This window comes from Caenorhabditis remanei, chromosome I (genome assembly GCF_010183535.1).
Source record: "Caenorhabditis remanei strain PX506 chromosome I, whole genome shotgun sequence".
Classification (NCBI taxonomy): Eukaryota; Metazoa; Nematoda; class Chromadorea; order Rhabditida; family Rhabditidae; genus Caenorhabditis; species Caenorhabditis remanei.
Genome location: NC_071328.1, coordinates 3,220,570 through 3,246,860, shown reverse-complemented (window position 1 = coordinate 3,246,860; position 26,291 = coordinate 3,220,570). Strand labels below are relative to the sequence as shown.

At 40.2% G+C, this 26,291-nt stretch overlaps 3 protein-coding genes across 3 annotated transcripts; 1 reads left to right on the top strand and 2 right to left on the bottom strand.

The window, feature by feature from the left end:
* Positions 1-25: 25 nt before the first annotated feature.
* Positions 26-8,122, bottom strand: GCK72_000425 (uncharacterized protein; the record flags this gene model as incomplete). Its single annotated transcript, XM_053722487.1, has 11 exons — positions 26-144; positions 706-922; positions 1,232-1,521; positions 1,971-2,265; positions 2,489-2,568; positions 3,056-3,522; positions 4,785-4,908; positions 5,627-5,768; positions 6,379-6,490; positions 6,543-6,737; positions 7,938-8,122. 11 exons carry the CDS (start codon positions 8,120-8,122, stop codon positions 26-28), a joined length of 2,226 nt encoding a protein of 741 aa, XP_053591132.1.
* A 4,159-nt stretch (positions 8,123-12,281) lies between these two features.
* Positions 12,282-22,398, top strand: GCK72_000424 (uncharacterized protein; the record flags this gene model as incomplete). The annotated part of the gene is made up of 9 exons (XM_053722486.1): positions 12,282-12,381; positions 12,428-12,688; positions 14,635-14,879; positions 15,846-16,047; positions 16,906-17,264; positions 17,328-17,474; positions 18,229-18,875; positions 20,205-20,805; positions 22,180-22,398. The coding sequence occupies 9 exons, from the start codon at positions 12,282-12,284 to the stop codon at positions 22,396-22,398; spliced, it is 2,781 nt and encodes a 926-aa protein (XP_053591131.1).
* Positions 22,399-22,941: 543 nt separating this feature from the next.
* GCK72_000423 (uncharacterized protein) lies at positions 22,942-25,328 on the bottom strand (the record flags this gene model as incomplete). Its single annotated transcript, XM_003093797.2, has 4 exons — positions 22,942-23,027; positions 23,679-24,389; positions 24,726-25,187; positions 25,238-25,328. The coding sequence occupies 4 exons, from the start codon at positions 25,326-25,328 to the stop codon at positions 22,942-22,944; spliced, it is 1,350 nt and encodes a 449-aa protein (XP_003093845.2).
* Between the last annotated feature and the right edge of the window lie 963 nt (positions 25,329-26,291).

The following is a 26,291-nucleotide window of genomic DNA, read 5'->3' as shown; positions in this document are numbered from 1 at the left end:
AATTATAGGAAGGAGGGGGCGTGGCCTATCGTGGTGGCGGTGGCGGAAGTGGCGGTAGATCACATCCATTTCCACCACTCTCCGCTCGGATTGGAATCGGAGGAGGAGGTGCCGGTCGATCGGGTAGACGTTCGTAAACACTTTCTGGAATAGGGAAAATTATCATTTGTTTTCATTGGTTGTGTAGATCAAATTTGGGGCTATATTTTTGCAGTTGACAACTTTATGGTAGCTATTCACGCTTTCGAGATACACGCGCTCGAAAATCAAGTTTTATCAAAAATGTATCAACTTTGACATCTCGTTACGTTGTTACCTCTAATTTTACTGCGTTTAATTTATATTGGTTATGTAGATCAAACCTAGTTCTACATTTTTGTAGTTGGCCGTTTTTTGATAGCTACTCACGCTTTCGAGATATGCGCTTTTAAAGATAGGAACCTGGAGAGCGACTCGAGCGAGAGTGAGAAGAGACGCAGAGAAGCTAGACGCCCTCCTCGTTTCGCACACTCTCTCGCTCCTTCAAAGCTGCAAACTTTGACAGCTCGTATCTCAAAAGTATGAAGAGTTATCAAAAAGTTGTCAACTACAAAAATGAAATTCTACATTTGATCTACTCAACAATACAAAAATTTTGAAAATCGGTTGAAAACGTGTGAAGTTAGAACGTTTCAAATTTTTGAAAATTAAAAAACATTTGCTCACCAGATTGATACACGTGTGTATCGGGCGGAGTGTCATAAATCGGTTCGTGGTCGAATGAGTACAATATTTGAGATGGAGTCGGTGATGGAGGTGGCATTGAAGAGTTGAACAGCATTGATGATGGAAGAGATGGGCGGCCCATTTGACGCCCGATTGGCAGTGTGACGTGGATGTTTCCGTTGGGAAGTTGTTGGAGTTGAAGGAGGTGGGGAGGTACCTGGGATCGAGATTTTGGAAAAAGGTTTGGACCGAGTGCGCTCTATCGGACTCTAGCTGCGGCGTCGTTTTATTCGCTGCGGCGTCGTTTTATTCGCTGCGACGTCGTTTTATTCGCTACCGCGTCGGTTTATTCGCTGCGGCGTCGTTTCATTCGCTGTGGTGTCGTTTTATTCGCTGCGGCGTCGTTTATTCGCTACGGCGTCGTTTATTCGCTGCTGCGTCGTTTATTAGCTGCGGCGTCATTTTATTCGCTGCGGCGTCGTTATATTCGCTGTGGCGTCGTTTCATTCGCTGCGGCCTGGATTACCTCCATATGTGCCACAGTCGGTGCGTAGTAAATCACGGAATCCGGTCGTTGTGGTGGAATCGAGGGTGTCGCATAAATTGCAGCATTTGATGCATTCAACTTGTCCCTTGATATCGATAAATCCCCGTTTGTGCCGTGATTTGTGGATTTTGCGAATTTCGTGATACCGTAACATAGAATCGCTACGATAACTGAAGCCAGGACTGCCATGGCGATAGTACTATCGGATCCGCCTCCGTTTTGCTGTTCATGCGATGTTGAGCCTTTGATTTCTTGAAGGGTTGCGATGTCTGGAATTCTTTTTTTTTAAATGTTTTTGTAAAAAAAACCAACTTCTGACTAGCCCAGAGAAAAATGAGATGGACCACTGTGATCTACACAAAAAACAAAAAAGAATCGCATCCAGTGGGAATCGAACCCTGGATGCCAGATTGGCGATCAGACTCCCTACCAGGTACACCATGAGGGTGGAGAACGTGGCACAAAGGTGAGGGTTGTGATAAGAGTAGCGCAGCCGCCAATGATGGTGGTAGTGGCTGCCGCACTCTTATGACTACCCTCGCCTCCGCGCCGCCGGTTGTCACTCATGGTGTACCTGGTAAGGAGTCTGACTGGAAATCTAGCTTCCGGGGTTCGATTCCCTCCAGGATCTATTCTTTTTTGCTTTTTATAACGAGCATCGTGGTGTGTTTTATATTGAATTTAAGTGGGTTTTTAAAGGTTTTTTGAACATTCTCACCATAACAAAACGGTGTCGCCGGTTGCCATTCTCCTCTATCTCCACACATCAACGATTCCGGTCCAATTAGCCGGAATCCTTGATGACACGTGTAATTGGCCACCGATTCATAAGTCGTCGATTCGACGTCAACTCTTCCATTCGCGATAAGCGGCGGTCTTCCACAATCGACGAGTTCACAAGTTGGCTCAGAACTGCTCCATGTTCCGTCGGATTGACAAATTCGACGAAGTGATCGATAGGAGGGGGAGGGGGAGTTGGCAAGGTGCCAGCCGTTTGAGCATTCGTATTCAACCTGGAAACGCGTTTCTCAAATTCGCTGAGTATCGGCTTATCACTACCAAGTTATACGCAGCTAATTCAAATCTCCGTCTGACTAGGCTCCGCCCAAAAACCAAATTTCTTTTACAAGTTCCCTGTTTTGGGCGCAGAGTCTTGAGTAAATTTGAGTAAAATTCAAAACGTGTGCGGCAAACTTGCAAAAATGGGCGGAGCCTAAGAAAATAAAAACGACTCACTTCACTCTCAAAAAGAGTGGTTTTGTTCAAGAGCTTGATCCTTCCAAACTTCCATTGCCGCACTGCACCACACGATTTTCCTGAAAAATTCAAAATTTTTTGAAAAAAAACTTTCTAAGACTGATTTTGGAAGTAATCAAAGGTTTTTAAGGAGCATACTTGGAAAAAAAAAGAAAACTTTCCAGAAATTTTTTTTTTGCAAAAATTAATTTAAGTGAAAAAAAGTCGAAAAATCAATTTTTCGCGTCGGAATTTTGAAAATCTGCTAAAAATGACTCAAAATAAGCTTTGATGGAAGAGTTTTTCCACGCGGTCGTGGTGTACTCCTCTCGGACAAGATTTTTGCCCATTTTTTCGTTTTCTTAATATTACCAACAATTATATCGAAAAATAGAAAAAATACTATGAAAATGTAGTGGAAAAGTGTGGAAATGAGGAATTGAGGAAAAAAATCTTGTCCGAGAGGACTACACGGCTGCGCGGAGAAAACTCTTCCACCAAAGCTGCTTGTAGCGTTTTTAGCGATTTTTAAAGTTTTTTTTCGTGTTTTTCATGTTCCAAACTCACTAAAACAATTGGGAATCGTTCCAGTCCATCTTCCATTCTCTGCACACTCTCTCTGTCTAATCCCGTGTAGATCATAACCAGCATCACACGAATAAAAACACAACGTTCCAATCGCATATGAATGAGAAGAGAACGAGACTTTCGTCGCTTCTCCAACACCTGGCGACGTGCAAAATTTCGGTTTCGATTGACAAAGAAACGAGTTCCACGCGGTTTGAGACGCGGGGACCCATTTCCAATCGAGTGGACGGGCTAGGAGAACAGCTTCAGAAGCAGAGGGGATAGGGGACGGTTGACCTGGCCAATCGGCACTGTCCCCCACTCCTTCACCATCAACCCATCGCCATTCGGTCATTGAGGAAGAGGCGCCAATCCAGTAGAAGGCTTTGGCGGATGAGGAGGCGGAGAGAGAGGCACGGAGACCCCGTCTGGTGGAGTCATCGATACGGAGTGGGAGTGTGGAGCCTCTGAAATTAAATGAAAATCAAAAAAGTAATTCTTTCAAAATCGAAAAATGAGGAAAAATTGACCAACTTTGACAGTTTGTAAAGTTTTTATTTGTTGCTCCAGATTTTCAAATTTATATAGATTTTGTAGATCAAATCTAGCTCTACATTTTTGTAGTTCACAGTTTTTTGATAGCTATTCACGCTTTTGAGATATGCGCCTTCAAAGATTGCAACCTGGAGAAGAGAGGGGGAGAGACGCAGAGAAGCTAGACACCCTCCTCGTTTCGCACACTCTCTCGTCGACCGCTCCTATCTCGAAAGCGTGAGGAGCTATCAAAAAGTTATCAACTACAAAAATGAAGAGCTAGATTTGATCTACAATCCAATATTAACATTTCGATAACAAAACATAATTTTTCGAAAATCCCAGGACCACTAATCCTACAGTATCTCAGTCAGTTTCGTGTCGAGACCTATGAAACATATATAATTAGAATCAGCAGGAGATTGCGGTTCAGAAAAGTATAATCATGCCCAGGTTTGAAAATTTGAGAAAAATTGGTCCCAGAAGGGGTCAAAACAGGTCAAAAACTGAAATTTTCAGAATACAGACATGATTATACTTTTCTGAACCGCCATGACCTGCTGATTCTAAATATATAAGTTTCATGGGTCTCGACACGAAACTGACTGAGATACTGTAGGATTAGTGGTCCGAAAAATTATGTTCTGTAATCGAAATTTTAACATTGGATTGTAGATCAAATCTAGTTCTTCATTTTTGTAGTTTACAACTTTTTGATAGCTACTCACGCTTTCAAGATAGGAGCGGTCGACGAGAGAGTGTGCGAAACTAGGAGGGCGTCTAGCTTCTCTGCGTCTCACCCCTCCCTCTCTCTCGCTCTCCAGGTGCATATCTTTAAAGGCGCATATCTCAAATGCGCGAAGAGCTATCAAAAAGTTGTCAACTGCAAAAATGTAGAACTAGGTTTGATCTACACAACCAATATAAATATAACCTAGCGAAATCAGAAGTAACATTGTAACGAGATGTCAAAGTTGATAAATTTTTGATGAAACTCAAAAAATCTTGATTTTCGAGGGCGCATATCTCTAAAGTGTGAAGAGCTATCAAAAAGTTGTTAACTACAAAATTGTAGAACTTAATATGTTCTACAACAAATCGTAAATTCATGTCAACAAGTTACGCTGTGACAATCTCTCAAACTTTGCTAATCCTCACAAAACTTACTTTGTCAAAAAAAAACAGGAATACCCACCTATCCAAACATTTCCTCTGTGCACCCAACCAGTCGGTCTGCTCATCTCTGCTGGCAGCATAACACATCCCACCAAACACTCCAACAACTTCCATCTGACTCTGTGCACATTGCCATGGCGAGACTGAAAAACGGTACTGTATCGAAAACGTTATCATGAGTGAGTGAAAAAGTGATCACTGTGTTTTTTACATGAAACAAAAAAGAATTCGATGGGGTGAGGATTGAACCCGGGTTGTGAGATCAGCGGTCTGACTCGGACCCAGGTGCGCCATGAGGGTGGAGAAGGAGCCGCCGGCGAGAGGGTTGTGATAAGAGTGCCGCAGGTGCCACCGACATCTAGTTGATAGCCTCACAGTTATCACAACCCTCTCGCCGGCGCCAACACCTTCACCCTCATGGCGCAACTGGGAACGAGTCAGACCGCCAATCTCACAACCAGGGTTCAATCCCCACCCACACCTATTCATTTTTGCTTTTTTTTGTTTTTTGTAACGATATGACTGGTAACTCGTGCCTCACTTCTATTGTCATTTCTACTTTGTCTTAGCCCCTTCGACTCCCTCTTTCTTATAAATTTCTCAACAATAGGGTGCTCAAATCAAAAAGAAAAGAGCAAAAGAGAGTGCGATAATCCGTCATGTTCAGTGTCAAACCCTCTCTCACTGTTGTCCGAATAAACAACTCTCTCCAATTCTTTTTTTTGTTTGTTGACCACAGCAGAGCCAATTATGGCATACGATAGAGAGAGAGCACGGAGATCAGAGAGACACCAGACACCAGCAAAAACACGTGTTTTGAGAGCCCCCCATCTTGAGAAATACGCGCAAAACTTGACCAACCGGCATTCACTGCGTATACGTTGACTTGGCAGAGATGTAGACGACGAGTGGCTGTTATTCGGAGACGAGAGATATTGTCGTATAAGCAACTGATCGAGGTGGTGGTGTTAATTGTGAAGAGGGAGGAGTCCACGATGCATTGCTGGAAAATTTATGAAAGTTATTTTTAAAACATCGAAAAATTTCAAAAAATTGTTTTTTTTTCGAAAAATTGACCAACTTTGAAACTTTGTAACTTTTTTATTTGCTGCTCCAGATTTTCAAATTTATATTAGTTTTGTAGATCAACTCTAGTTCTACATTTTTGTAGTTGACAATTTTTTGATAGCTATTCACGCTTTTGAGATATGCAGCTTCAAAGACAGGCGCCTGTAACCGCTCGAGAGGGAGGAGAGAGCGTGCGAAACGAGGAGGGCGTCTAGCTTCTCTGCGTCTCTCTCTCCACTGCGTTCACTAGGTTCCTAACTTCAAAGGCGCTTATCACAAAAGCTTGAATAGCTATTAAAAAACTTTCAGCTACAAAAATATGGATCTAGGTTTGATCTACACAACCAATATGAATTTAACGCGGTGAAATTAGAGGTAACCTCGGAACGAGATGTCAAAGTTGACCAACTTTTGACAAAACTCAATTTTTGAGGACGTGTATCTCGAAAGCGTGAGGAGCTATCAAAAAACGCTTAACTAGAAAAATGTAGAGCTGGATTTGATCTACACATTTTTCTTCATGTTTAAATTTTTAAAAAACTCACATGAACCGCACCGCCTGTCTCAATCGCCTCCACCGACACAATCGGACTCGACTTGGTTCCCAATCTCATCGATAACGACCGTATTGAATAATCCCCGAGTAGATCCACTTCCCTGAAACAAGTCGATTTTTTTGATTTTCGCATCCAAAAATTCTCTTTTTTACCAAAACGACTTCGACTCGTCATTAGTCATTGTACACATATTGCCACCGAGTGCAATCGCCACATTACCGGATGATTGAGTCACTGGCTTGTTGAATGCCACGTCGATTGCACAAATGGGCGGTTCGTCAGACCAGGAGCCATCGGATAGACAAGTGCGCTCTTCTGAACCGATTAGGTCAAATCCCAAGGCGCAGCTGAAATTGGAGAAAGTAGATTTCACAATTTTGAGATCCTGCCCTTTTAGCTGCGTATCGTCTCCGAGTCTCAGCAAATTTGAAAATTGTGATACGCGAGAAACGCTAAGCGTTAATGAACACATTTTGAGTCGCTACGCAGTGGGATCTATCAAGATTGGAACTTTTGGCTTGATTTCACTATCAATAGAGAGTATTTTTTCTTCAAATTTTATACGCTTAGAAAGCTGAAATTATCAGGATTCTGAATATGTCTTCAAAATTTTTTTACTATTCAAACTAACTGAGATACATAACTTTTTAGTTTGACTTAATTCACAGCCAAGAAAAAATGAGCTCAGCTTTGAGTCTTTGTATCTCAGTCCAATCAAGAGCTAGAAAAATTTTGAAAACAGATTCAGAATCTTCAGAAGCTCAGCTTTACAGTCATAAAAAATTTCTGAAACTTTTTGAATGATCAGTGAGTAACCGCGCTCTAACGCTAACTAGCAATAAGGCCTTCGTAAACTGTCAGGGAATCGCGTAAGGGTCAAATTTTGCGAAGATTCCTGTTTTCCTACAATTTCAGCCTATTTTTACCAAATTTGAGAAATTTTAAGATTCTTCTTCAAAATTTCCCAAGCATTTTTTTCTGATCTTCCGATCTGATTTTTCCACGTTTTTCCATGAGAACTGTTCCCCCAGCTGTTCTATGACACTACCGGCTTTTCGGTAGTGTGGAATCACATTTCATACGTCAAAAAAAAACGCAAAACCTCGAAAATGTGCCACACAACGTGTTCTCCGCAAGAAGTGAGAAGGTGCGCAAATCGGGTCGGTAAACAGAAAAAATGGAACCGTAGACTAAAGTGAGAAGGCTACCGGTACTTAAAAAGAACTTAAAAAGAAATGCAAAAAGGTTTCGCGAGGGGTAAGGAATTGAACCCGGGTGGTCTTTGGTGGGGGCCAAAAATGCAAACCACTGCGCCATTCGCGCGCACACCAAGAGTTGACACCAGGGTGCTGATAAAGGGGGAGCGCTCCACTCTAATCAGCTCCACCCACTTCATCCTTATCACCACCCTAGGGTTCCCTAAAATGTGCGGCCGGATGGCGCAGTCGTTTAAATTTTTGGCCGGCACCTAAAGACTCCCGGGTTCAATTCCTGAACCCCTTGTGAAACCTTTTTTGGGGGTTTTGCACGCAGCGATAATGAATTACCTGTACTTGGCGACAGTATCTCTGGCATACGGTCCGGGCTCATTGAATATAACATGAGCGTTTTCAGGCACGAATGGTTGAAGACAAAAGAGTACTGTAGTTGTGGAGGAGGAGGAGGGAGGGAACGTGAGAGTATGGGCTACTCTTCGGAAGAAGAGTAAGAATAGTAATGGGAAGAGGACCATGTGAAAAATGTGGGAAAAAGAGAGAGAAAGAGTTGTTATGTATTTGTACGTATGAGATATGGGGGGAATGTATCTACATACGGTTGGAGCGGAGAGTGTGGTTGCTCCTCACTCAACGCGCGGCGGGCTCGCGGAGCAAGAATGGAGGGCGAGAGAGGGAGACCGGAGCGGACTGGCGGGAGAAGGAGAAGTAAATACAATAGAAATGTGTCTGGATAGTGGAGAGACTCTCTCTGACAGAGAGAGAGAGAGACAGAGAGAAATGGACGATCTAAGAAAATCCTTTGGATGGGTATAGGAGGGAGGGATGACTTGCCGAGGGGAGCAGGAGGAGGACAAAAAAATACGGATTGTACAGAGGGGGGCAGAGGTGGTCAAATCTATATGGGGATGGGAATACGGGAAAGGAAGAAAAATGTTTTCAATTTTTCGTCTAAAATGTGTACATTTTGGAGATATTTCGAAAAATTAGCAATGGAACGGATTTGTTTCAAAATTCTGAAAATGCCAAAGAAGTTGCGTATAAATAGTTTTAAACACGTTGTTTTCGAAAATCATAGTCATTTTTCTTGAAAACTTCTGTAAATCGAGTTATTTCAGTTCTGAATTTCACAATGATCAAATAATTTAGAACATTCAAGCAGGAATATCTCAATTTCCAGAAGTTTCTAGAAGAAGCGACTATGATTTTCGGAATCAGCGTGCTTGGAAGTACCTATGCCCATAATTTTTAGACAGTTTCAAAGTGTTAGTGTAACAAGGGAACCTTTTGGGGTCGCAAGTTTGGAATCGTTCCAAATTGCTACCAGGTATTAAGGACAGCTTGAATAGGCATATCCCAAATTTTTGTTCTGTGCTCGTCTCTTGCCGCTTAGAAAAACCGTCTTCATCGCTGGTTTTGCAAGCCAATTTCGGGATTTTATAGCGTTTAACTACAAGAATGAACCTTTGAGACAGTTTTTCTCAGCGGCAAGAGACGAGCACAGAACAAAAATTTGGGATATGCCTATTCAAGCTGTCCTTAATACCTGGTAGCAATTTGGAACGATTCCAAACTTACGACCCCAAAAGGTTTCCTTGTAAGTGCGCTCCATTGCTAAAATTCGAACAATTTCGACCTATTCCGCCGGAATTCTCATTAGAGCGGACTTGCATCAAAATTATTAAATCGCCTGAAGACTTGGGTATAGAGACTTTCAAGAATTCTGAATCATAGTCGAAAATTTTTGAACTTTGGCGCCAACGGGCCTCTGGGCTGAGCCGAGTCATGATATTTGAAAAAATTTTTAATGACAATTTTATATTTTTGAAAAGTTGAAGACGTAAGGATTCAGGTCCTGTTTTTAGATTTTCGCTAGCGTAAAAACTGACAGAGTTAGGAGGTTTTTAATTTTTGGGGTTTTTGCGGAATAATTTTTCAGCAACTTTTCCATTGCAAACTTCCCCGGTTCCAGTAATGCATCTTGATTAGTCTTTAGGTTAAACGAAAGCTGACGACGTAAAGATTCAGAAACTGTTTTTAAATTTTTTCTAGCATCCAATGAACGGAGCTACGAAGTTGTGAAGTATGGAATTTTTATTTATTTTAGAGTTTTCCTCGATTTCAGCCATTCAAAGCTTTGTATCTCATGAAAATCAGAAATTATCAAAAATTTGAAAACCACTCCTCAGCGTTTTGAGCATTTTGGATTGTGTCCGGAATTTCAAAAATTTCGGATTACTGTACATACTGAAGTCTGCACAGGAATTTTCACTACCTAAAATTTGAATCTTGATGCGGTAGAAAACGCGCTCCAGTGAGAAAATCGTGATGTGGTCCAAATTCACGGCTTTCTCAACAAAAATAACAAAAACTCTCAAAACTGATGTGAAAAGAAGAAGTAGCCATATCAATTTTTCGAAAAACGTCTTACTCGGGGTTTCCGTTTCTAAACTGATCCAATTCTGCTCTCATCGTGTTCCCCGTACTCGATTACCCCGGAAACTTTTTTCTACGAAATTTCGGGGTCTTTTTGACCCAAGTGCACCGGTGGCCGAGTGGTCCAGTACACGAGACTTGCAGAAAACCAGTCAAGGGTTCGATTCCCGGCGAGGCCAAAACTTTTTTGCTTTTTGCTTTTTGTATTTTTTTTCATGTTTTATAAAGTTAGTTCCTTGTTTCTCTCAATGTAACATCTTTTTTTCGAAATTTTCGAAATCTTCGGCGGAAATGTTGAAAAAAGCGAATCTCAGTAAATAAATAGTACTTGATCCCAACAACAAGTAAGTCCACCGGCGTAATTCGATACCTCGAACTGTTTTTAAATATTTGTACATATGCTTGCCTCTTTTTTCTCCTCCTCTTGAAAGTGACAAGTGTCTGAGAGAGAGAAATTGGATAGTATGCATGAGCTTGTGCTCAGTTCCCTCTCTCTCTCTAAGCTTCCTGAGCATAAATCAACCTATCATTTTCGAAAGAGAGGGAAACTTTTCGGAAGAGTCCGGAAGTCGAGCGGAGGCGCGAAAAATGCGGATTAATAAATTGAGAAAACGAAAAAGAAGAATTGAAACGGGAAGTTGCAAAAAATAGAATCGGCTGGGGTTGGAGAATGCATTTTTACACTGACAACTTAAATTTCTAGTCTAATTTTCATACTTGCAAACCGGGCCGAAATGGGCCGACACGGGCACGTAACTCGCTTCAAACTGAGTTTTTATGAAAAATATACAAAAATGTAAATCTCGACAAGCTCCAAGACTGTGACTTACTACGGGCCGAATGGTGGATCGGTAATGTGCCGCGGGCCGGGAAAAAGTGCCAAAAACGCGAAAATGGCCAAAAAGGCCATTCTAGCCCGGCCCGCGGCACATTAACGAATAGTCATCCAGCCTGTTGGGTCACGGAGATAGAACTCGTCGAGATCTACATTTTGGTATATTTTTCAGCTCATAATATTGAGTTTGAAGCGAGTTACGCGCCGGCCCGTGTCGGCCCCGTTTGCAAGTATGCTAAATTTTTACTGGTAACGGACTCCACTGTTGTCCAAAACATTATGAATTTACATTTTTTGTGTAGATCAAACATAGAGCTTCATTTTTGTAGTTGAAACCTTTTGATACCTCCACCCACTTTTGAGATATGCGCCTTTAAAGATTGAATCCGGAAAGTAAACTTGTCCAGCTTTTGTTGAAGGTTTAGTTTTATTAAATTTATATTTTTGTGTAGATCAAGGCTAGGGCTACGTTTTTCTAGTTGACAACTTTTTGATAGCTCTTCACGCTTTTGAGTTATGCGCCTTCAAAGACGAGAGAGTGTGTGAAACGAGGAGGGCGTCTAGCTTCTCTGCACCCTCTCACTCTCTCTCTCTCTCTCTCGCCTAAAAGTCGCATGCTTTGAAGACGCGTATCTCGAAAACGTAAATAGCTATCAAAAAGTTGTTAACTACAAAAATGTAGCCCTAGATTTGATCTACATAACCAATACAATTTTCACGCTGTGAAATCAGAGGTAATAATGTAACGAGATGTCAAAGTTGGTAAAAATTTGTCAATTTTTGAGCGCGTGTATCTCGAAAGTGTGAATAGCTATCAAAAAGTTGTCAACTACAAAAATGAAGCCCTGTTTCTGATCTACATAAAAAGTATAAATTTGAAAAATGGTGATCACAAATAAAACCAGGAGAGACTCTCGAAATTGAAAACTTTTTTTAAAATACCAAACAAAGACAATATATGACTGAAAACTGAAAAAGATAGATATTTCAGAACAGCGATTTCAAGATTTTCGTGTTCATTTTTCGTTTAACTTGCAGAAACGCTTCAAAATTCATGTTTAACCAATTTTAAAATCAAGGAAAAGGGGTTTTCACCAAAAAAATTAGCATTTTTACATCGTTTTAGTGAAAATTTGAATATTTCCAAGAGAAAACGTGCTCATTCAGACTTTCTACTGAAATAAGTTCATTTTTAGGCATTTTAAATGCATTTTTAGCAATACAACCCGAAAAACCCTTTTTTAAACACCCGCTAAAAGAAACAATGCATTCTCGCTCCACCGCACCCTTTTTTGCCTGCACCCTCCTCGTTCCGCGTGCTCTCTCGCCTCATCACAAGATTTTTTGCAATAGAAATTTAGAAATTACACAAAATATTGCTAATCAATCATTCAATTTCAGATGAAATGTCAGTGCCACCGGTGAATTTAGAAGCATATTGTGCTGTAAATGATGACGTGGCGAAACAAGTCAAAAAATATTTGCTAGGAGATTTTGGCGACGAATGTGAGAAATAATTATTTAAAAAAAAACATTTTTCCCCTGTTTTCAGCGAAATTCGAGCGAAAAAACTCGGAAAGTTCAGAAGGGAGTGAAACACAATTCTGTAAAAATACGGAAAAGGATGAGAATGTAGAGGAATGGGATGATTGGGGAGGTGGAGAAGGGAAAGAGGAGGCTGAAAATTCGATAGAAAGTGATGAATCGATACGGAATTGGTTGTTTCGATGTGATTTGAAAACGTATTCTGATGCAGAGTACCTTTTAGTCACTTGGGAATCCAGATTTGTCGTGTTGAGAAAACCGCCCGATGGTAAGATCTCATGAAAGATTATTTTGTTTTGAAAAATTAAAAATCAAATAAAAATTATGAATAAAGATTCTTAAATCGAAATTCCCGCATTTGAAAATCGGCGATTTTTTCTGATTCTGGTGGTAGTAGATTCGTTTTGAAAAACGTTATTCGCATACTTGGCCCGGCAAAGGTTAGGCTTCAAAAAAAACTAATTTTTTGAAATTTTTTGAAATTTCTTCAATTTTTCATCGAAAGTGTGTAAATTTTTCAAATTTTCTTCTAATTCTTAATGATAGTCGAAAATTTGTCTTTTTCGCGAAAAAAATCAATAAATTTACGAATTTATCAATCGAAAACAAAAAAATTCAAATTTCAACACAGTTTTCAGTTTTTTTCGCTAAAAATTCTGGTTTTCATGTTTTAAAATTAGAAAAAAATCTCCTTATTTCTCTGAAAAATAATTGAAAAACATTTTCGAGCAATTCTAAATTATTATCAATTTTACATTTCATTTTCACTTTGAATTATGCAAAAAAAAATTCCAAAAAAAATTTAGTAATAAATAACAAGTTTTCTTGAATAATTTCGCCTTTTCTCATAGAAATTTCAGGAAAATTAGTTCAAATTCCACACTTACATTTTTAAATAGGTAAAAATTGGAAAAATATATCCAATATTTCAATGAAAAACCGAGAAAACATATTTCTCTCACATAAAATTTGAAAATTCATTGAAAAGCACCATTTTTTGGTGCGTAACTACCTTCAAATTGAGTTATATGAGCTGAAAAATTTACCAAAATGTAGAATAATCAATATTTCTCGTACACTTATGTTTTTATCGATATTTTAAAACATAGTCGAAAATTCGACTTTTTTGCAAAAAAAAATTCAAAATTATTTCAAAAAATTTCAAATTTCTACAGTAACCGGGCCGACGGGCTGACCGGGCCGGGCTGAGGAAAATTTTTCTGTCGGCCGAGCCCGGGCCGGAATTCCCGAACCCTACGGATGTCAGATCGTTAATGAGTCGCGGGCCGGTCTAGAATGACTTTTTTGGTCATTTTCGCGTATTTTTGCACTTTTTCCCGACCCTCGGCATATTAACAAATAGCTATCTGATCCATACTATATCAGTGACATGTAACTCGTCGAGATCTACATTTTGGTATATTTTTCAGCTCATAATATTGAGTTTAAAGCGAGTTACCGACCAAAGTATGCTAGTTGGAAAACCATTCGGTGAAAATAATTATAGCAACTAGACATCTAAACCATACTTGTCACGGGCCGGGCCGGGCCGGGCCAGGCCGATTTCCAAATTTTCACCGGCCCGGCCCGGGTGAAGTGACTTTTTTCGAAAAACATGTTTTTTCATAGTTGTCAAGGCCCGGCCCGGGCAAATTGGCGCGAAAGTGAAATTTTCAAATTTTTTCAAATTTTTTCGAATTTTTTGAATTTTTTTGCGAAAAAGTCAAATTTTCGACTATGATTCAGAATTAGAAGAAAATCTGAAAAACAGTCAAAAATGGTCACATTTTCGATAAAAAATTGAAAAAATTTCGAAAAAAAAATTAGGAAAAAAAGGGTCATTTTTTGAAGCCGGACCTTCGGGCCGGGCCGGGCCTTGAAAATTTTCTACCGGCCCGGGCCTTGACAACTATGTGTTTTTTTCAGCGTTAATTTTTGAAAAAGTGGTTTTTGGGGCATTTTCTTCTAAAATTCGACTAAATTGATGATTTTTATTAGTCCTACAGTAAATTTAGTGAAAAAAAGCACTTGAAAATTATTTTTGGGGTGCAAAAATTTTAAAAAATTTTCCACCCGGGCCGGGCCGGCAAATTTTTTTCCTCGGCCCGGCCCGTCAAATGACAAGTATGATCTAAACCCATTTCGAATTCGAATTATGTTAACTTTTTTTAATTTACTGATTTCGAATTTCCCAAATGTCTCCCCTTTTTCCAGAATCTCAATACAAAATAGTGTGTAAACAATACATAGAAGGAGATCCGGTTGGAAATGAGATCACCGCTTCTTGTATATTCGGTCTTTCGAATGTTCGACACATTGATCTACTCGATTCGATAATCATTGCATTGGGAACACTCAATGGACACGTCTATTTCTTCACCGAGCAAGGAACTATGCTCTATTTCGATCGATTCTCCATTTTTGAACCCGTTAATAGTGTACAGTTCGATGTTGTCAAGGTGAGCGCGTTTTCGAGGTGAAAATTAGCGAAAAATAGAATAAAAAATTGTTGAAAAGTGCCGAAAATCATAAAAATACAGAAAATTTTTTGATTCGTTTTCAATTGTTTAACGAATTTTCTCTAAAAAATCTGTAAAAAGTCAAAAATTAAACAAAATAACAAATAAATATAGTTTTTTTTTGGAAAATTTCGTTTTCTGAAAAAAATTAGTTTTTCGGAATACAAAAATCTCGAAATTGAATGAAAACTGTAGGTATTTCAAGGACAGACGCACAGAAACCTGTTTTTGAGTATAAAATTTCAAAAAAAAGGAAAAATCGAAAAATCACTATTTTTGAAAATTTCAGCCGAAATTTCCAACATATTTCTAACGGATTTTTCGAAAACTATCGGAAAATTTTTCAAAAAAAAAGAAAAAAAATCGGTTTTCTCAGATATTCGCTCGGCACAGTTCTTACAACTGCGCTCCTCCGAAATCCCCTTGAAAAATGTATCTTTTTCTCTGTGTCTCTCAATTTCGCACACTATTTTCTCGCGGTTTCGGCAGAGCGCGGTTGTAAGACGCGTGCCAATTTATGAGTCGTGTAGTCTGAAATTTTTTTTGGTATTTTGATTCCGAAAATACATTGAAAACAGAAAATTCAGCAATTTTTATTCAGAAAAATCGGAAAAATCTGTAAAATTGGAAATTTTTTATTGAAAAATTGACGAAAATTTGCCGAAAACGCTGAATACTGTCAAAAATTCAAAATCCGCAATTAAACTTGTCCATGCGGAGTACACAGAAGAAAATCTAATCCCTTGAACTATATTATCTCGTCACAGTTCTTACAACTGCGCTCCACCGAAACGCCCTTGAAAAATGACTCTTTTTCTCTGCGTCTCTCAATTTCGCACACAATTTTCGTGGGTTTCGGTAGAGCGCGGTTGTAAGAAGCGTGGCGTGCTAATTTTCTAATTCCAGACAGGTCAAACGTTCATAATTGTCTTCACAAAAGGTTTCTTCATGATCAATCCAATTTCCCTGAAATCCGTGTTATATCAAGCGAAAATGTTAATAGCGAAAGGAGAGAAGACGGTGAAACAAATCTCCGAATCCATCGAACTCCAATCAGAGCTATTGGCTCCAGATATCAAGGGAAACATCATCCACGTCATATTCACAGGTCTCCAGAAGCCGTCGACATTCGATCAATACATTTCAGGCAAACACTCATTTACTACCATTTACTCATTTACTACTTTATAGCCATAATTTGGGGTTGGTGTCTGGTGAATACATACACTTTATATATAGGTTCCTGGTGAATTAGAGATAAGTTAGTGACAGATAAGAGCATGTGTTTCCCAAGGTTGTGAATTACAATCTAAAGTTGCATCAAAGATGGTTACATATTAATCATCGGGTACGTTGAATCAATTGGTAAGTCTCGGAGCTGTGATTATGGACTACTTAGGGAACATAGGGAACATCCTCCATCCAATTTTCGGATTCCTAGGCAAATTTTTGGCTGAAAGTGTGGGGAGTAAGGCACTTTTTTTGCTACCTAACTAGGGTAGGCCTCCAGGTGACCGTGGAGTTATGGAACGTGGTCTATATCATTGGAAAGCTGAGAAAAAGCTGATTCCAAATATATATTCAGTTTTTGCCCTCGAGGCCTGGTATTCGAGAAAAACAAGGTCAAAGTTCGAAAAAATGACAAAATATTGCCTTTTTAACACGCAAAAATTGCAAAAAATTCCAAAACAGTTTTTTCGCGTGTCAGAAAGGCAATAGTTCACTGTTTTTCCGAACTTCGACCTCGTTTTTCTCGAATACCAGGCTTTCCAATGATATAGGTCACGTTCCATAACTCCACGGTCACTCGGAGGCCTTCCCTAGTAAGTCTTCTCCGTTTTTGTCAATTTTTTCCAAATTTCTAAGAAACCTAAGCCTAAGAGAATGGTGAAAAGTGCCAATTTCAGAATATCGCTATAAAGTAGTAAATCAGTGGGTAATAAATGAATAATTGCCTACATTTCAGCGTCCTATGATTCGTTTTATGCGAAAGTCGAGAAACCCTCACTCCCGTTGTATTCCACATTCATGGTGACGACTGAGAAAGAATTCGCCGTATTTGTATGGCATGATAGGGAGGAACAAGAGAAACTTCTAGACGATGTCATCAAGTACGGAAAGTCACTCGTCCCCTCGTTCGGAATCCGAAAGTTTTTCGGCATTTCGACGGAACCGACGCGGATCGCTGCGCATATGAGATCGGCGGTACATGTACCGACGAGAAGTCTCATTTTGGAGCAGAGAATTGCTCAGACCGTGTCGAGATCACCCGATTGTAATTATGTGGCTGTGACCGATAGACTTGCCAGGGTTTTGGTTATTGATGTGAGTAAAAATCCGCTCTATTGAGAAAACATTTGACTGGAATAAATTTGAAATTTTGTTCAGATAATAAACCGACAAGTTGTCCTAATATTCAAAGGATACCGAGACGCCACTGTCTCCTGGGTCTCTGCTACACAAGAAGATCGAGTTGCACAATTTTTGACAATTTTCGCTCCGAGGAGGTCGTTGTTGGAAGTTTGGACTGTATTGGTGAGTGTTAGAGAGTCCACCGCTCTTACAACTGCGCTACGTCGCAAACGAGAGAGTATTAGGTGAGAGACGCAGAGTTTTTTATCGCGCCGACAGAATTTCACAGTTTTTGACCTATGATCGCTATTTTTCATTATAATTTACCGAAAAAAGGCGAAAATAGGTCAAAAACAGTGAAAATCTGTGTCGGCGCGAGAAAAAACTCTGCGTCTCTCACCTAATACTCTCTCGTTTGCGACGGAGCGCAGTTGTAATAATTATGCTAGGCTAATATGAATATGCTCAAAATCCTATAAAAAAACTCACCAAGCCACGAATTTCCAGCCTGGTCGCTGGTGGCCGAACTTTTGTGTTTTTGTTTTTCTAGGCCACGGAAAGTTCTTCCACCCGTACGTTTCGCCATTAAACGGTTTTGACTGATCCCGAAGAACTTTCCGTGGACTAGAAGTACAAAAGCAAAAAGTTCGGCTGATTTTGAAGAACTCATTAGAAAACTAAATTTGTAATACGAATCCTAGAAAATAGCGAAAAGTAATGTTTTGTAACTTATTTTTGACAAGAAATGCAGTTTTTGCAAACTTCACGACATGTTTCTTACAACCGCGCTCTACCGAAATCGAAGAAAATTGTGTACGAAATTGAGATACTCGTCAGAGAAAAAGAGACATTTTTCAAGGGAATTTCGGTGGAGCGCAGTTGTAACACCTGTGCCGAGCTGATAAATTCTTGCGATTTTACTCGAAACATTTTCCAGGGAAACGTGCGTGTCTGTGCGCAACACGTGCCATCATCCGAATGCAACGTGGTTCCCGGCGGAGAGAATAAAATGTTATGTGGTCGATGTCACATTCATTCCGATTCGAATTCCTATTTCATCGACGAGAACGGTCAATTCCATCGCGTAGTGATGCCATTCCATCTCGCATTGACTAGTAGAGCACGTCAAGATCAACATGATCATCTCCGGTTGAAAGAGTTGGAGAAGAAAGAAACGGGCAGTGCAGAGTGGTTTGACACGTTTTCTGATCTACGCATGCCAACTTCTCGTAAATCGACATTCCAAAATGCTCTTTTTACGTTGAAAAGTTCCGAACAAGCGCATCAATTCATCGCTAAAATCAAGACGATCCAATCGGCAGCGTCCCTTGGAGATCTTCCAAATATCGCTGAGAAATCGATTGCGTTCTATGCGAGAATCATAAATGAATCTAGACGATCCGAGAAGAATTTTGAGAAAAAATGTGACAAGTATGAGTTGGATTCGATTGTTGAGAGAATTCTCGAATGTCATATGAATCGATTCGGGGAGAGAGAGAACGAGATGATGAATGATGTGTTGAAAGTTGGGGAATGGCTGAAATATGTGGATTTGGAACATGACGAGATTGATGTCTTCTCGGAGTGAGTTTTTGCTTGGAAAACGGGATTTCGCCACTAAACATGAAATAATTACTGATTTTCAGTGATTTTTCATATTTTCGACAAGCAATCAAACCCCTTGCGAAAAATCCCGAAAACGGCCGAACTTTTTCTGCTGGATTTCTAGGCCAGCAGTTGCGAAAGTTCTTGTCGGAAAAAGTGACCCGATGGCCTAGAAACACGAACAGAAAAAGTTCGGCCATGGCATTTTCGGGCTGAAAATTGAGATTTTTGAAAATTTTCGAAAACTTTCAAAATGCTCAACCGAAACGGGGAAATTGCGTGGGAACTATGATAATCTGAATAAAGGACATTCATCTGATTTATTAACTAGCTACATCAAAAAAAATATGAAAAATCACTGAAAAATTAGGGAAAAATCCTTATTTTTCAATAATTTTTTCATGTCAAGTGGCGAAATATTATCAAAATCAGTATTTTAAATAGTCGTGGCCTAGGATCCGACAACTCGGCCTTCGTTATATCGCATCACGAAAATGACGTCATTCGACACAGCTGGAAACGAGTGCTACCGTAATATTTTAAGAGAAAATTTGAATTTTTAGATTTTAGGAGATTTTTTTGTTTTTCTGGAGAAAATATATTTCACTTCGAAATATTACGGTAGCACACGTTTCCAGCTGTGTCGAGTGACGTCATTTTCGTGGTACGATATCACGATGGCAGAGTTGACGGATCTTAGGCCACGACTTTTCAAAATACTGATTTTGATAATATTTCGCCACTTGACATGAAAAAATTATTGAAAAATAAGGATTTTTTCATAATTTTTCCATATTTTCGGAGCGTCTGGTTTCGAATGGACATTGAACGAAGTTTTGAAAAAATTTGAATTTTTTGTTCGAAATTGTCGAATTTCGACTTTACTTCAGAATTCAACCTAGTTATGCATGGAGAATGTGAATTTATTGAATGTAAAATTTAAAATAATTCAAAAAATTTAGAAACCCAAAACTGAAAAAGTTAGGCCATGACAAGTTTTGAGCAGTTTTCAAAATTTTTAAAGGAATTTTATTCCAGATATTTTGAAAACCATTTCCAGATTACTCATAGTTGTCAAGGCCCGGACAAATTAGCGCGAAAGTCAAATTTTTTGAATTTTTCCGCGAAAAAGCCAAATTTTATTTTTTCAGAATTAGAAGAAAATTCTGAAAGATAGTCAAAAATGGTCACATTTTCGATGAAAAATTGAAAAAATTTCGAAAAAAAAATTGGAAAAAAGGGTCATTTTTTGAAGCCGGGCCTTGGCAACTATGCAAATACTGGATTTTTCATAAAAAATAATTGCAGACACTGGTCAGAAATCCGTCGTCTTCTTCTCGCCAATCTCATCTTTGCCCCTCTCTTCGGCTCTTTTGAAATCGATGAATACTATGATACAGTACTCGAAAAACTACCGATTAGTCGACAGAATCTCATCAAATTATTCTATTTGAAACTGGAAAAAACGACGAATCGACTCGATTGGAGATCATTCCATCGAACAGTCGAAATGTTCGTAAATTTCGAAAAATCTGAAAACGGACTGCTCGAAAAAATGGATCGAATGGCGATGGACTCGAAGAATGTGACGATGGGAATGATGTTGCTGGTGGTTTGTTGGTGTGCGAGGAAGGTGATGAGACGGTTGAGGGATGAGAAGGATTCTGGAGGACTAGACGACGTCGACGAGGATTCTGTAGACATTTACGCTGAAAAGTCCCAAGAAGACGTTAAGAACAAGACGCTCGAAGATTGGGACGCCGTGTCTCCAGAAGTCGAGCATCTCGATAGTATTATTATGTGTCTACATTGTGTGACCCTCGCACAGACTCTGTTAGGAGAAGATTCAGAATCAGATGTTCGGATTGCCGACGTCGCGCAGAGAATTGATTCGTTTATTAGAGAGAATGTAAGAGATGTGGCTCCGCCCACTTTTAGCAATTTTGTCGCTGAAAGGCACAGTTCTTACAACTGCGCTCCACCGAAATACCCTTGAAAAATGTCTCTTTTTCTCTGCGTCTCTCAATTTCGGACACAGTTTTCATCGGTTTCGGTAGAGCGCGGTTGCAAGAAAAAAAAAGAAAACAGGTTTTGTCGGGTGTTCGAATCCGCTCGGAATACACGAATTCGATGTTTTCGATAGAGCGAATTTGCAGATTTTTCAACTAAAAAAGTTCAAGATTTTAAAAGTAATTAGGCAATTTTTTCCAGAAATTATGAAAAATAGCGAAAATAAAGTTTTCGCTCAAAATTCATGTTCGACTTTTCCACGCGGAGTACACGAAATCGCTGTTTTCAATAGAGCGCATCATGTATTTTATGAGAATTCAAAATTTTGTAGATATTTCTCATTTTTCATGTTTTTTTTTCTCAGCCAAAATAGGCGATTTTTTGCAAAAATTCAGAAAAAAGCGAAAATGAAGTTTTCGCTCAAAAATTCATATTCGACTTTTTCACGCAAATTTGTTTTTGATTCCTCGATCTTTTTCGAATAAAAACCGCTAAAAACGACGGGTTTTTTGCAACAAAAAGACTTGTCCACGTGGACTTCACGATATATTATTCTTGTTCTCGATAGAGTGCGATTGAAAAATCTAGGCTCCACCCATTTTCGCAACAGTGCCGCACGCAATTTTTCTCTATGAAATCGCAGGTTTTTGAGCCTAATATTTGAATAGAAAATAGGAAACACCTCTGATTTCATAGAGAATATTGCGTGCGGCACTGTTGCAAAAATGGGTGGAGCCTAGATTCTGCAATCGCGCTCTATCGAGAATAGAGAGCAAGAATAGTATATCGTGTGGTCCATGTGGACAAGTCTTTTTGTTGCAAAAGTCGTTTTTTTTTGCTGTTTTTATTCGAAAAAAATGTAAAAAAATCAAATGAATAGACAATCCACAAGTATTAGCACGGCACGCTCCCTACAAAGACGCTCTACCGAAACCGACACATTTTTCAAGATGATTTCGGTGGAGCGCAGTTGTAATAACTGTGCCTTTTGTTGCAAAAAACCCGCGGTTTTGGCGTTTTTATTCGAAAAACATCAAGGAATCAAAAACGATTTCGTGTACTCCGCGTGGAAAAGTCGAATATGAATTTTTGAGTGCAAATTTGATTTTTGCTTTTTTCTGATTTTTTGTAAAAACAAATTGCCTATTTTGGCTTTAAAAAACGTGAAAAATGAAAAATCACTTAAAAATTTTGAAAACTTTAATGAAATTGACGTCCATGCGAAGTACACATCGAATTATCAGTAGAGCGCACTTACACGTCGTACTTCCAGGTAGCCAAATGGATTGTTAACGAGTCCATCGAAACGGAGACCATCGAGAAACTATTCCCACGCGACCCAACTGAAAATCTCGCCGAAGAAGGAGACGAAGAGGATCGTCGCAGTAAAATGATTATCGATTTTCCGGATGATAAGGAAGAAGTGGTCGGAAGGATGTATCAAATGATACCGAGAGTTTTCGAGCATGATTTGGTCGTGGCTGGTGAGTAAAACACGAAAATTTCACTGAATTCGGTAGAAAACGACAATATTTGTTTACTGTATGAAAACTTTTTTGGCATGCGCCTTTAAGCTACAGTAAGAATTTGCAGTTTGGGTGCATAGGGGCCAGAGTTGTGCGGAATGCCGACTTCTGACTTCCGGACAAGGAATTTTACTTCCGCCTTCCGTCATTCCATAACTGTGAAATTTAGGAAGAATACATTCCGCAGAAATATATGGAAAAATGGTCAAAAAGGACAAAGGCTTTTCTTCAACCAAAAACTAATTTCCTACCGATTTTCGCGAATTTTATGATTTTTCTCTTGGAGTTTTGAATTTTGGGGAAAAAACTACTTCCAGGCGTTTTTTTCACTGAAACTGTTAGAAAACGAAAAAAAATAGAGATAACTATATTCATTTGTACTAAGGGCGGAGCTCTGGCAATAGAAATGACAGCATAATCACATAAATCACAAAGAGAAATCGAATCACAGAATTAATAAATAAATGCATTATTATGGTATGATATGAATAGTTTTTTGACCCGTTCGGCTACTCGGCAACCTTGTTCGATACTAGACTAGGCAAATGACCTTGCGATATTGTAGATAGCAACTCTGTGATCATTTCGGAAGATACTGCAAAAAATTGGGGGTTTTGGTGGGAAGAGCAGGGGGTAATGGGGTTTAAGGCGTAAATTCACTCTGAATGAGAGTTTGAGGCCGTAAATCTACCCCAGAGTCGATTTAACATCTGATGTCGATTTACGCCGTATTTCGCCACCTGATTCGAATCAGACTTTTTTAAAGTTTTATGTGAATTTACGCCGTAAATGTACTCCGAATAGTGGCGAAACTGAAGGCTCTTAGCCTCGTTGGCCAACCGGGGCGTAACTCGCTTAAAACGCAATATTACGGGCTGAAAAATATACCAAAATGTAGACCTCGGCGAGAACTATGTCTGTGACCTACTACGGGCCGGATGGCTAATCCTTAATGTCCCGCGGGACGGGAAAAAGTGCCAAAAACGCTAAAATTGCCAAAAAGGCATTCTAGACCGGCCCGCGGCACACTAACGAATAGCCATCCGGCCCGTAGTAGGTCACAGATATAGATCTCGCTGATATCTACATTTTTGTAAATTTTTCAGAACATAACATTCCGTTTCAAGCGAGTTACGCGTCGGCCCGTTTCGGCCAGGTTCGCAAGTATGCTAATTTTTAACGGTGGCGAGAAGCATGTTATGGATTTACGCCGTAAATCTACACTAATGGAATCAAAAAAACTCACAAGCTTGATCATGCTCCACCAACAAGGCTTCCCTACTTTGACTCCTTGACTCCTCCCCCTTCAGTGCAGAGCTCTTCAGTCGTTCCCTATATCTCTTATTATAAATCCGATGAGCCTCCGCCTTCTGCTCACTCGACAAGTTTGCATTCCACTCTGGAAGTGGTGTGATCCCCTCCTCCACATCATCATTCGGTGATCTCTTTATCGGACTCGGATCCCATTGCATTTCAAGTTTTCCAGTCGAGATATATTTCCGCTTAGCTCGATACACGCGTTTTCTCATTCTTTCTCGTTCCCGACGCTCTTCTGATGTGTTACACCGTTGCCATGGCTTCTTTTCGGTGAACATTTCAAACGGGAGAGGTGTCCGAGGAGTTTCAGGGGTGGAGGAAGAGGTAGAAGACGTGGATTCATCTGATAGACTCTCCTGCTTGATTGCTACATCGATATTCTCCGGAAGTGTCGGTGTCGTCGTCGCATCAAACTGGAATCCCATCTCTGCCAACTGCGCTATGAAGTTGTTCGCGTCGAGATGGATAGTGGGATTTTCTTCTTCTTCTTCTACCGGTTGCACCACCTGTTCTATATTCATTATATCTGAATACTGAACTTCATCGTCTTCCATATCGTCTTCACTTGCAATGGGTTCTTGAGCTTCTCCAGCTTTTTGAGCTTCATTGATTTCCATATTTTTCAACGTTTTTTGGAAATCTGAAAGAAGAAATCATACTAAATCGCGTAACTCGCTAAAAAACGCATTATTATAGGCTGAAAAATATACCAAAATGTAGATATCGGTGTGTTCTATGACCGTAATCTGCCACGGGCCGGGCTAGAATGATTTTTTGATCAGTTTCGCGATTTTTAGTCTCTTTTCCCGCCCGCGGCACATTCGCCATCCGGCCCGTAGTAAGTCACAGGCATAGAACTCGCTGAGATTTACATTTTGGTATATTTTTCAGCTCAAAGCATTGCGATTTAAGCGAGTTATGGCAAAGTATGGAAGAATTTTCATTAATCTCGGGTTACTGTCATTATGAAACTTACGTAATTTGATCATTTCGTCTGAAGTCAACCCGGCCAGCTTCATCGCTTTATCCCTTTTCCTCTGACGCTCCCGACGTTTTCTCACGCGATCCTTCTCACGTCGAATTTCAGTCTGACGGTTTTTCTCATCATTAGCTGCTTGTAAAATCAATCGTTTCATAATTTCTTCTGGAGTCTCCTGTATCACGGGAATGACGATAGGTGGTGGAGGGGGCGGAATTTCTTCTTTTATAACAATCGGAATTGGCTTCTTCTCTTCCATCGGAATTTTTGGAATTTCGAGAAGACTCAGTGGTGGCCCTTCTGAAATGTCCTCGCCACGTCGTTTCGCACGGAATCTCTGCTGACGAATACGATTTGTCTCACGAATTTCATCGGCAGTTTTCTTGGGAAGTGTGTAGACTCGTTCTTTCTTCTCATGCTCAACGACGCCATGAATCACTTGTAGAAGTCGTTGTTCTTCTGAATCTAAGTTAGGTTAAGGAGGGGATAGACATGACTATTCGATCTACCTCGTTTCTTTGCTCGAAACCTCCGCTGTCGAAGTTTGTCAGATTCTCGTCGTTCCGCCAGCGTCCGTTTTTTGCGAACGCCACTGTCCATCTTCTGAAAAACGAATAGAATAAAAGAAGTATGGAAGTTGAAAAAGGCGAAAGATGGGCAAAGAAGATACAAAAGTGTGTCTCGTCTCGGCGTAACGAATAACGTTTGCGGGTGACGGACACACAGGAAGGAGAGAGTCCTCTCTCTGGGTGTACTGTGTCAACAAACAGTTCCCCAAAGGGGACACGAATCGATTCAGTCGGCAAATTGTGGCGGTCGCGTGTCTCTCACTCACTCTGTCTTTCTGTCTTTTCTCCCTGTGCGTCAGTGTGAATGTACACGCCTCCAGTAGTCTTCTCCTCTCCTAGTTTATCGGCCCCTTCCTCTCTCTCTCCATTCATCCACTACTCAAAACCTCATGTCCGTCACGTTACCAAGGACATAACACTCGCCCCGGGTTGGCCATAAGGAATGAAAAGATGGAGAGAGAAAGAGATGGAGACAAACATAAAGACACACAAACACACGAGAGGTATCAAAAAAAGAGACGGAGGGGAGAGACAGAGAACAACGAGACCACCTGCATCCCGTAAAGAGAGTTTCCCCGAGGCGGAGTGGAACACCGGCATAAAAATCGAGAAAAGAGAAGGAATTGTTGGAAAAAAGGGCACAAAAACACGGATGTCGGTGCAGAGAAAGAGAGAAAGCGAGAATTTCGGGACCGCATTTTTGGGAGCGTTTTGTCTCTTTGTGTGTTATGTGTGACAGAGACAGACTGCACAAACAGTGCGCTCCCGGGCTCCCCGACTCACTCCACTGTCCGTCATAACGGATGGACGGACGGAAAGGGTAGCGCACTCCCGATAGTGAATGGCGAGAGGAAAAAATGGAGAGAGATGGGCGGCGCTAAATGACAGGGAGAACGATCTCGATCGTTCCCGGACCGGACTGCAGATCTGTCACGTGTGACCTAGGAAATAGTTTTGGAAGTTCAAAAATATGGTTTTCTGCAGAAATTTTCGG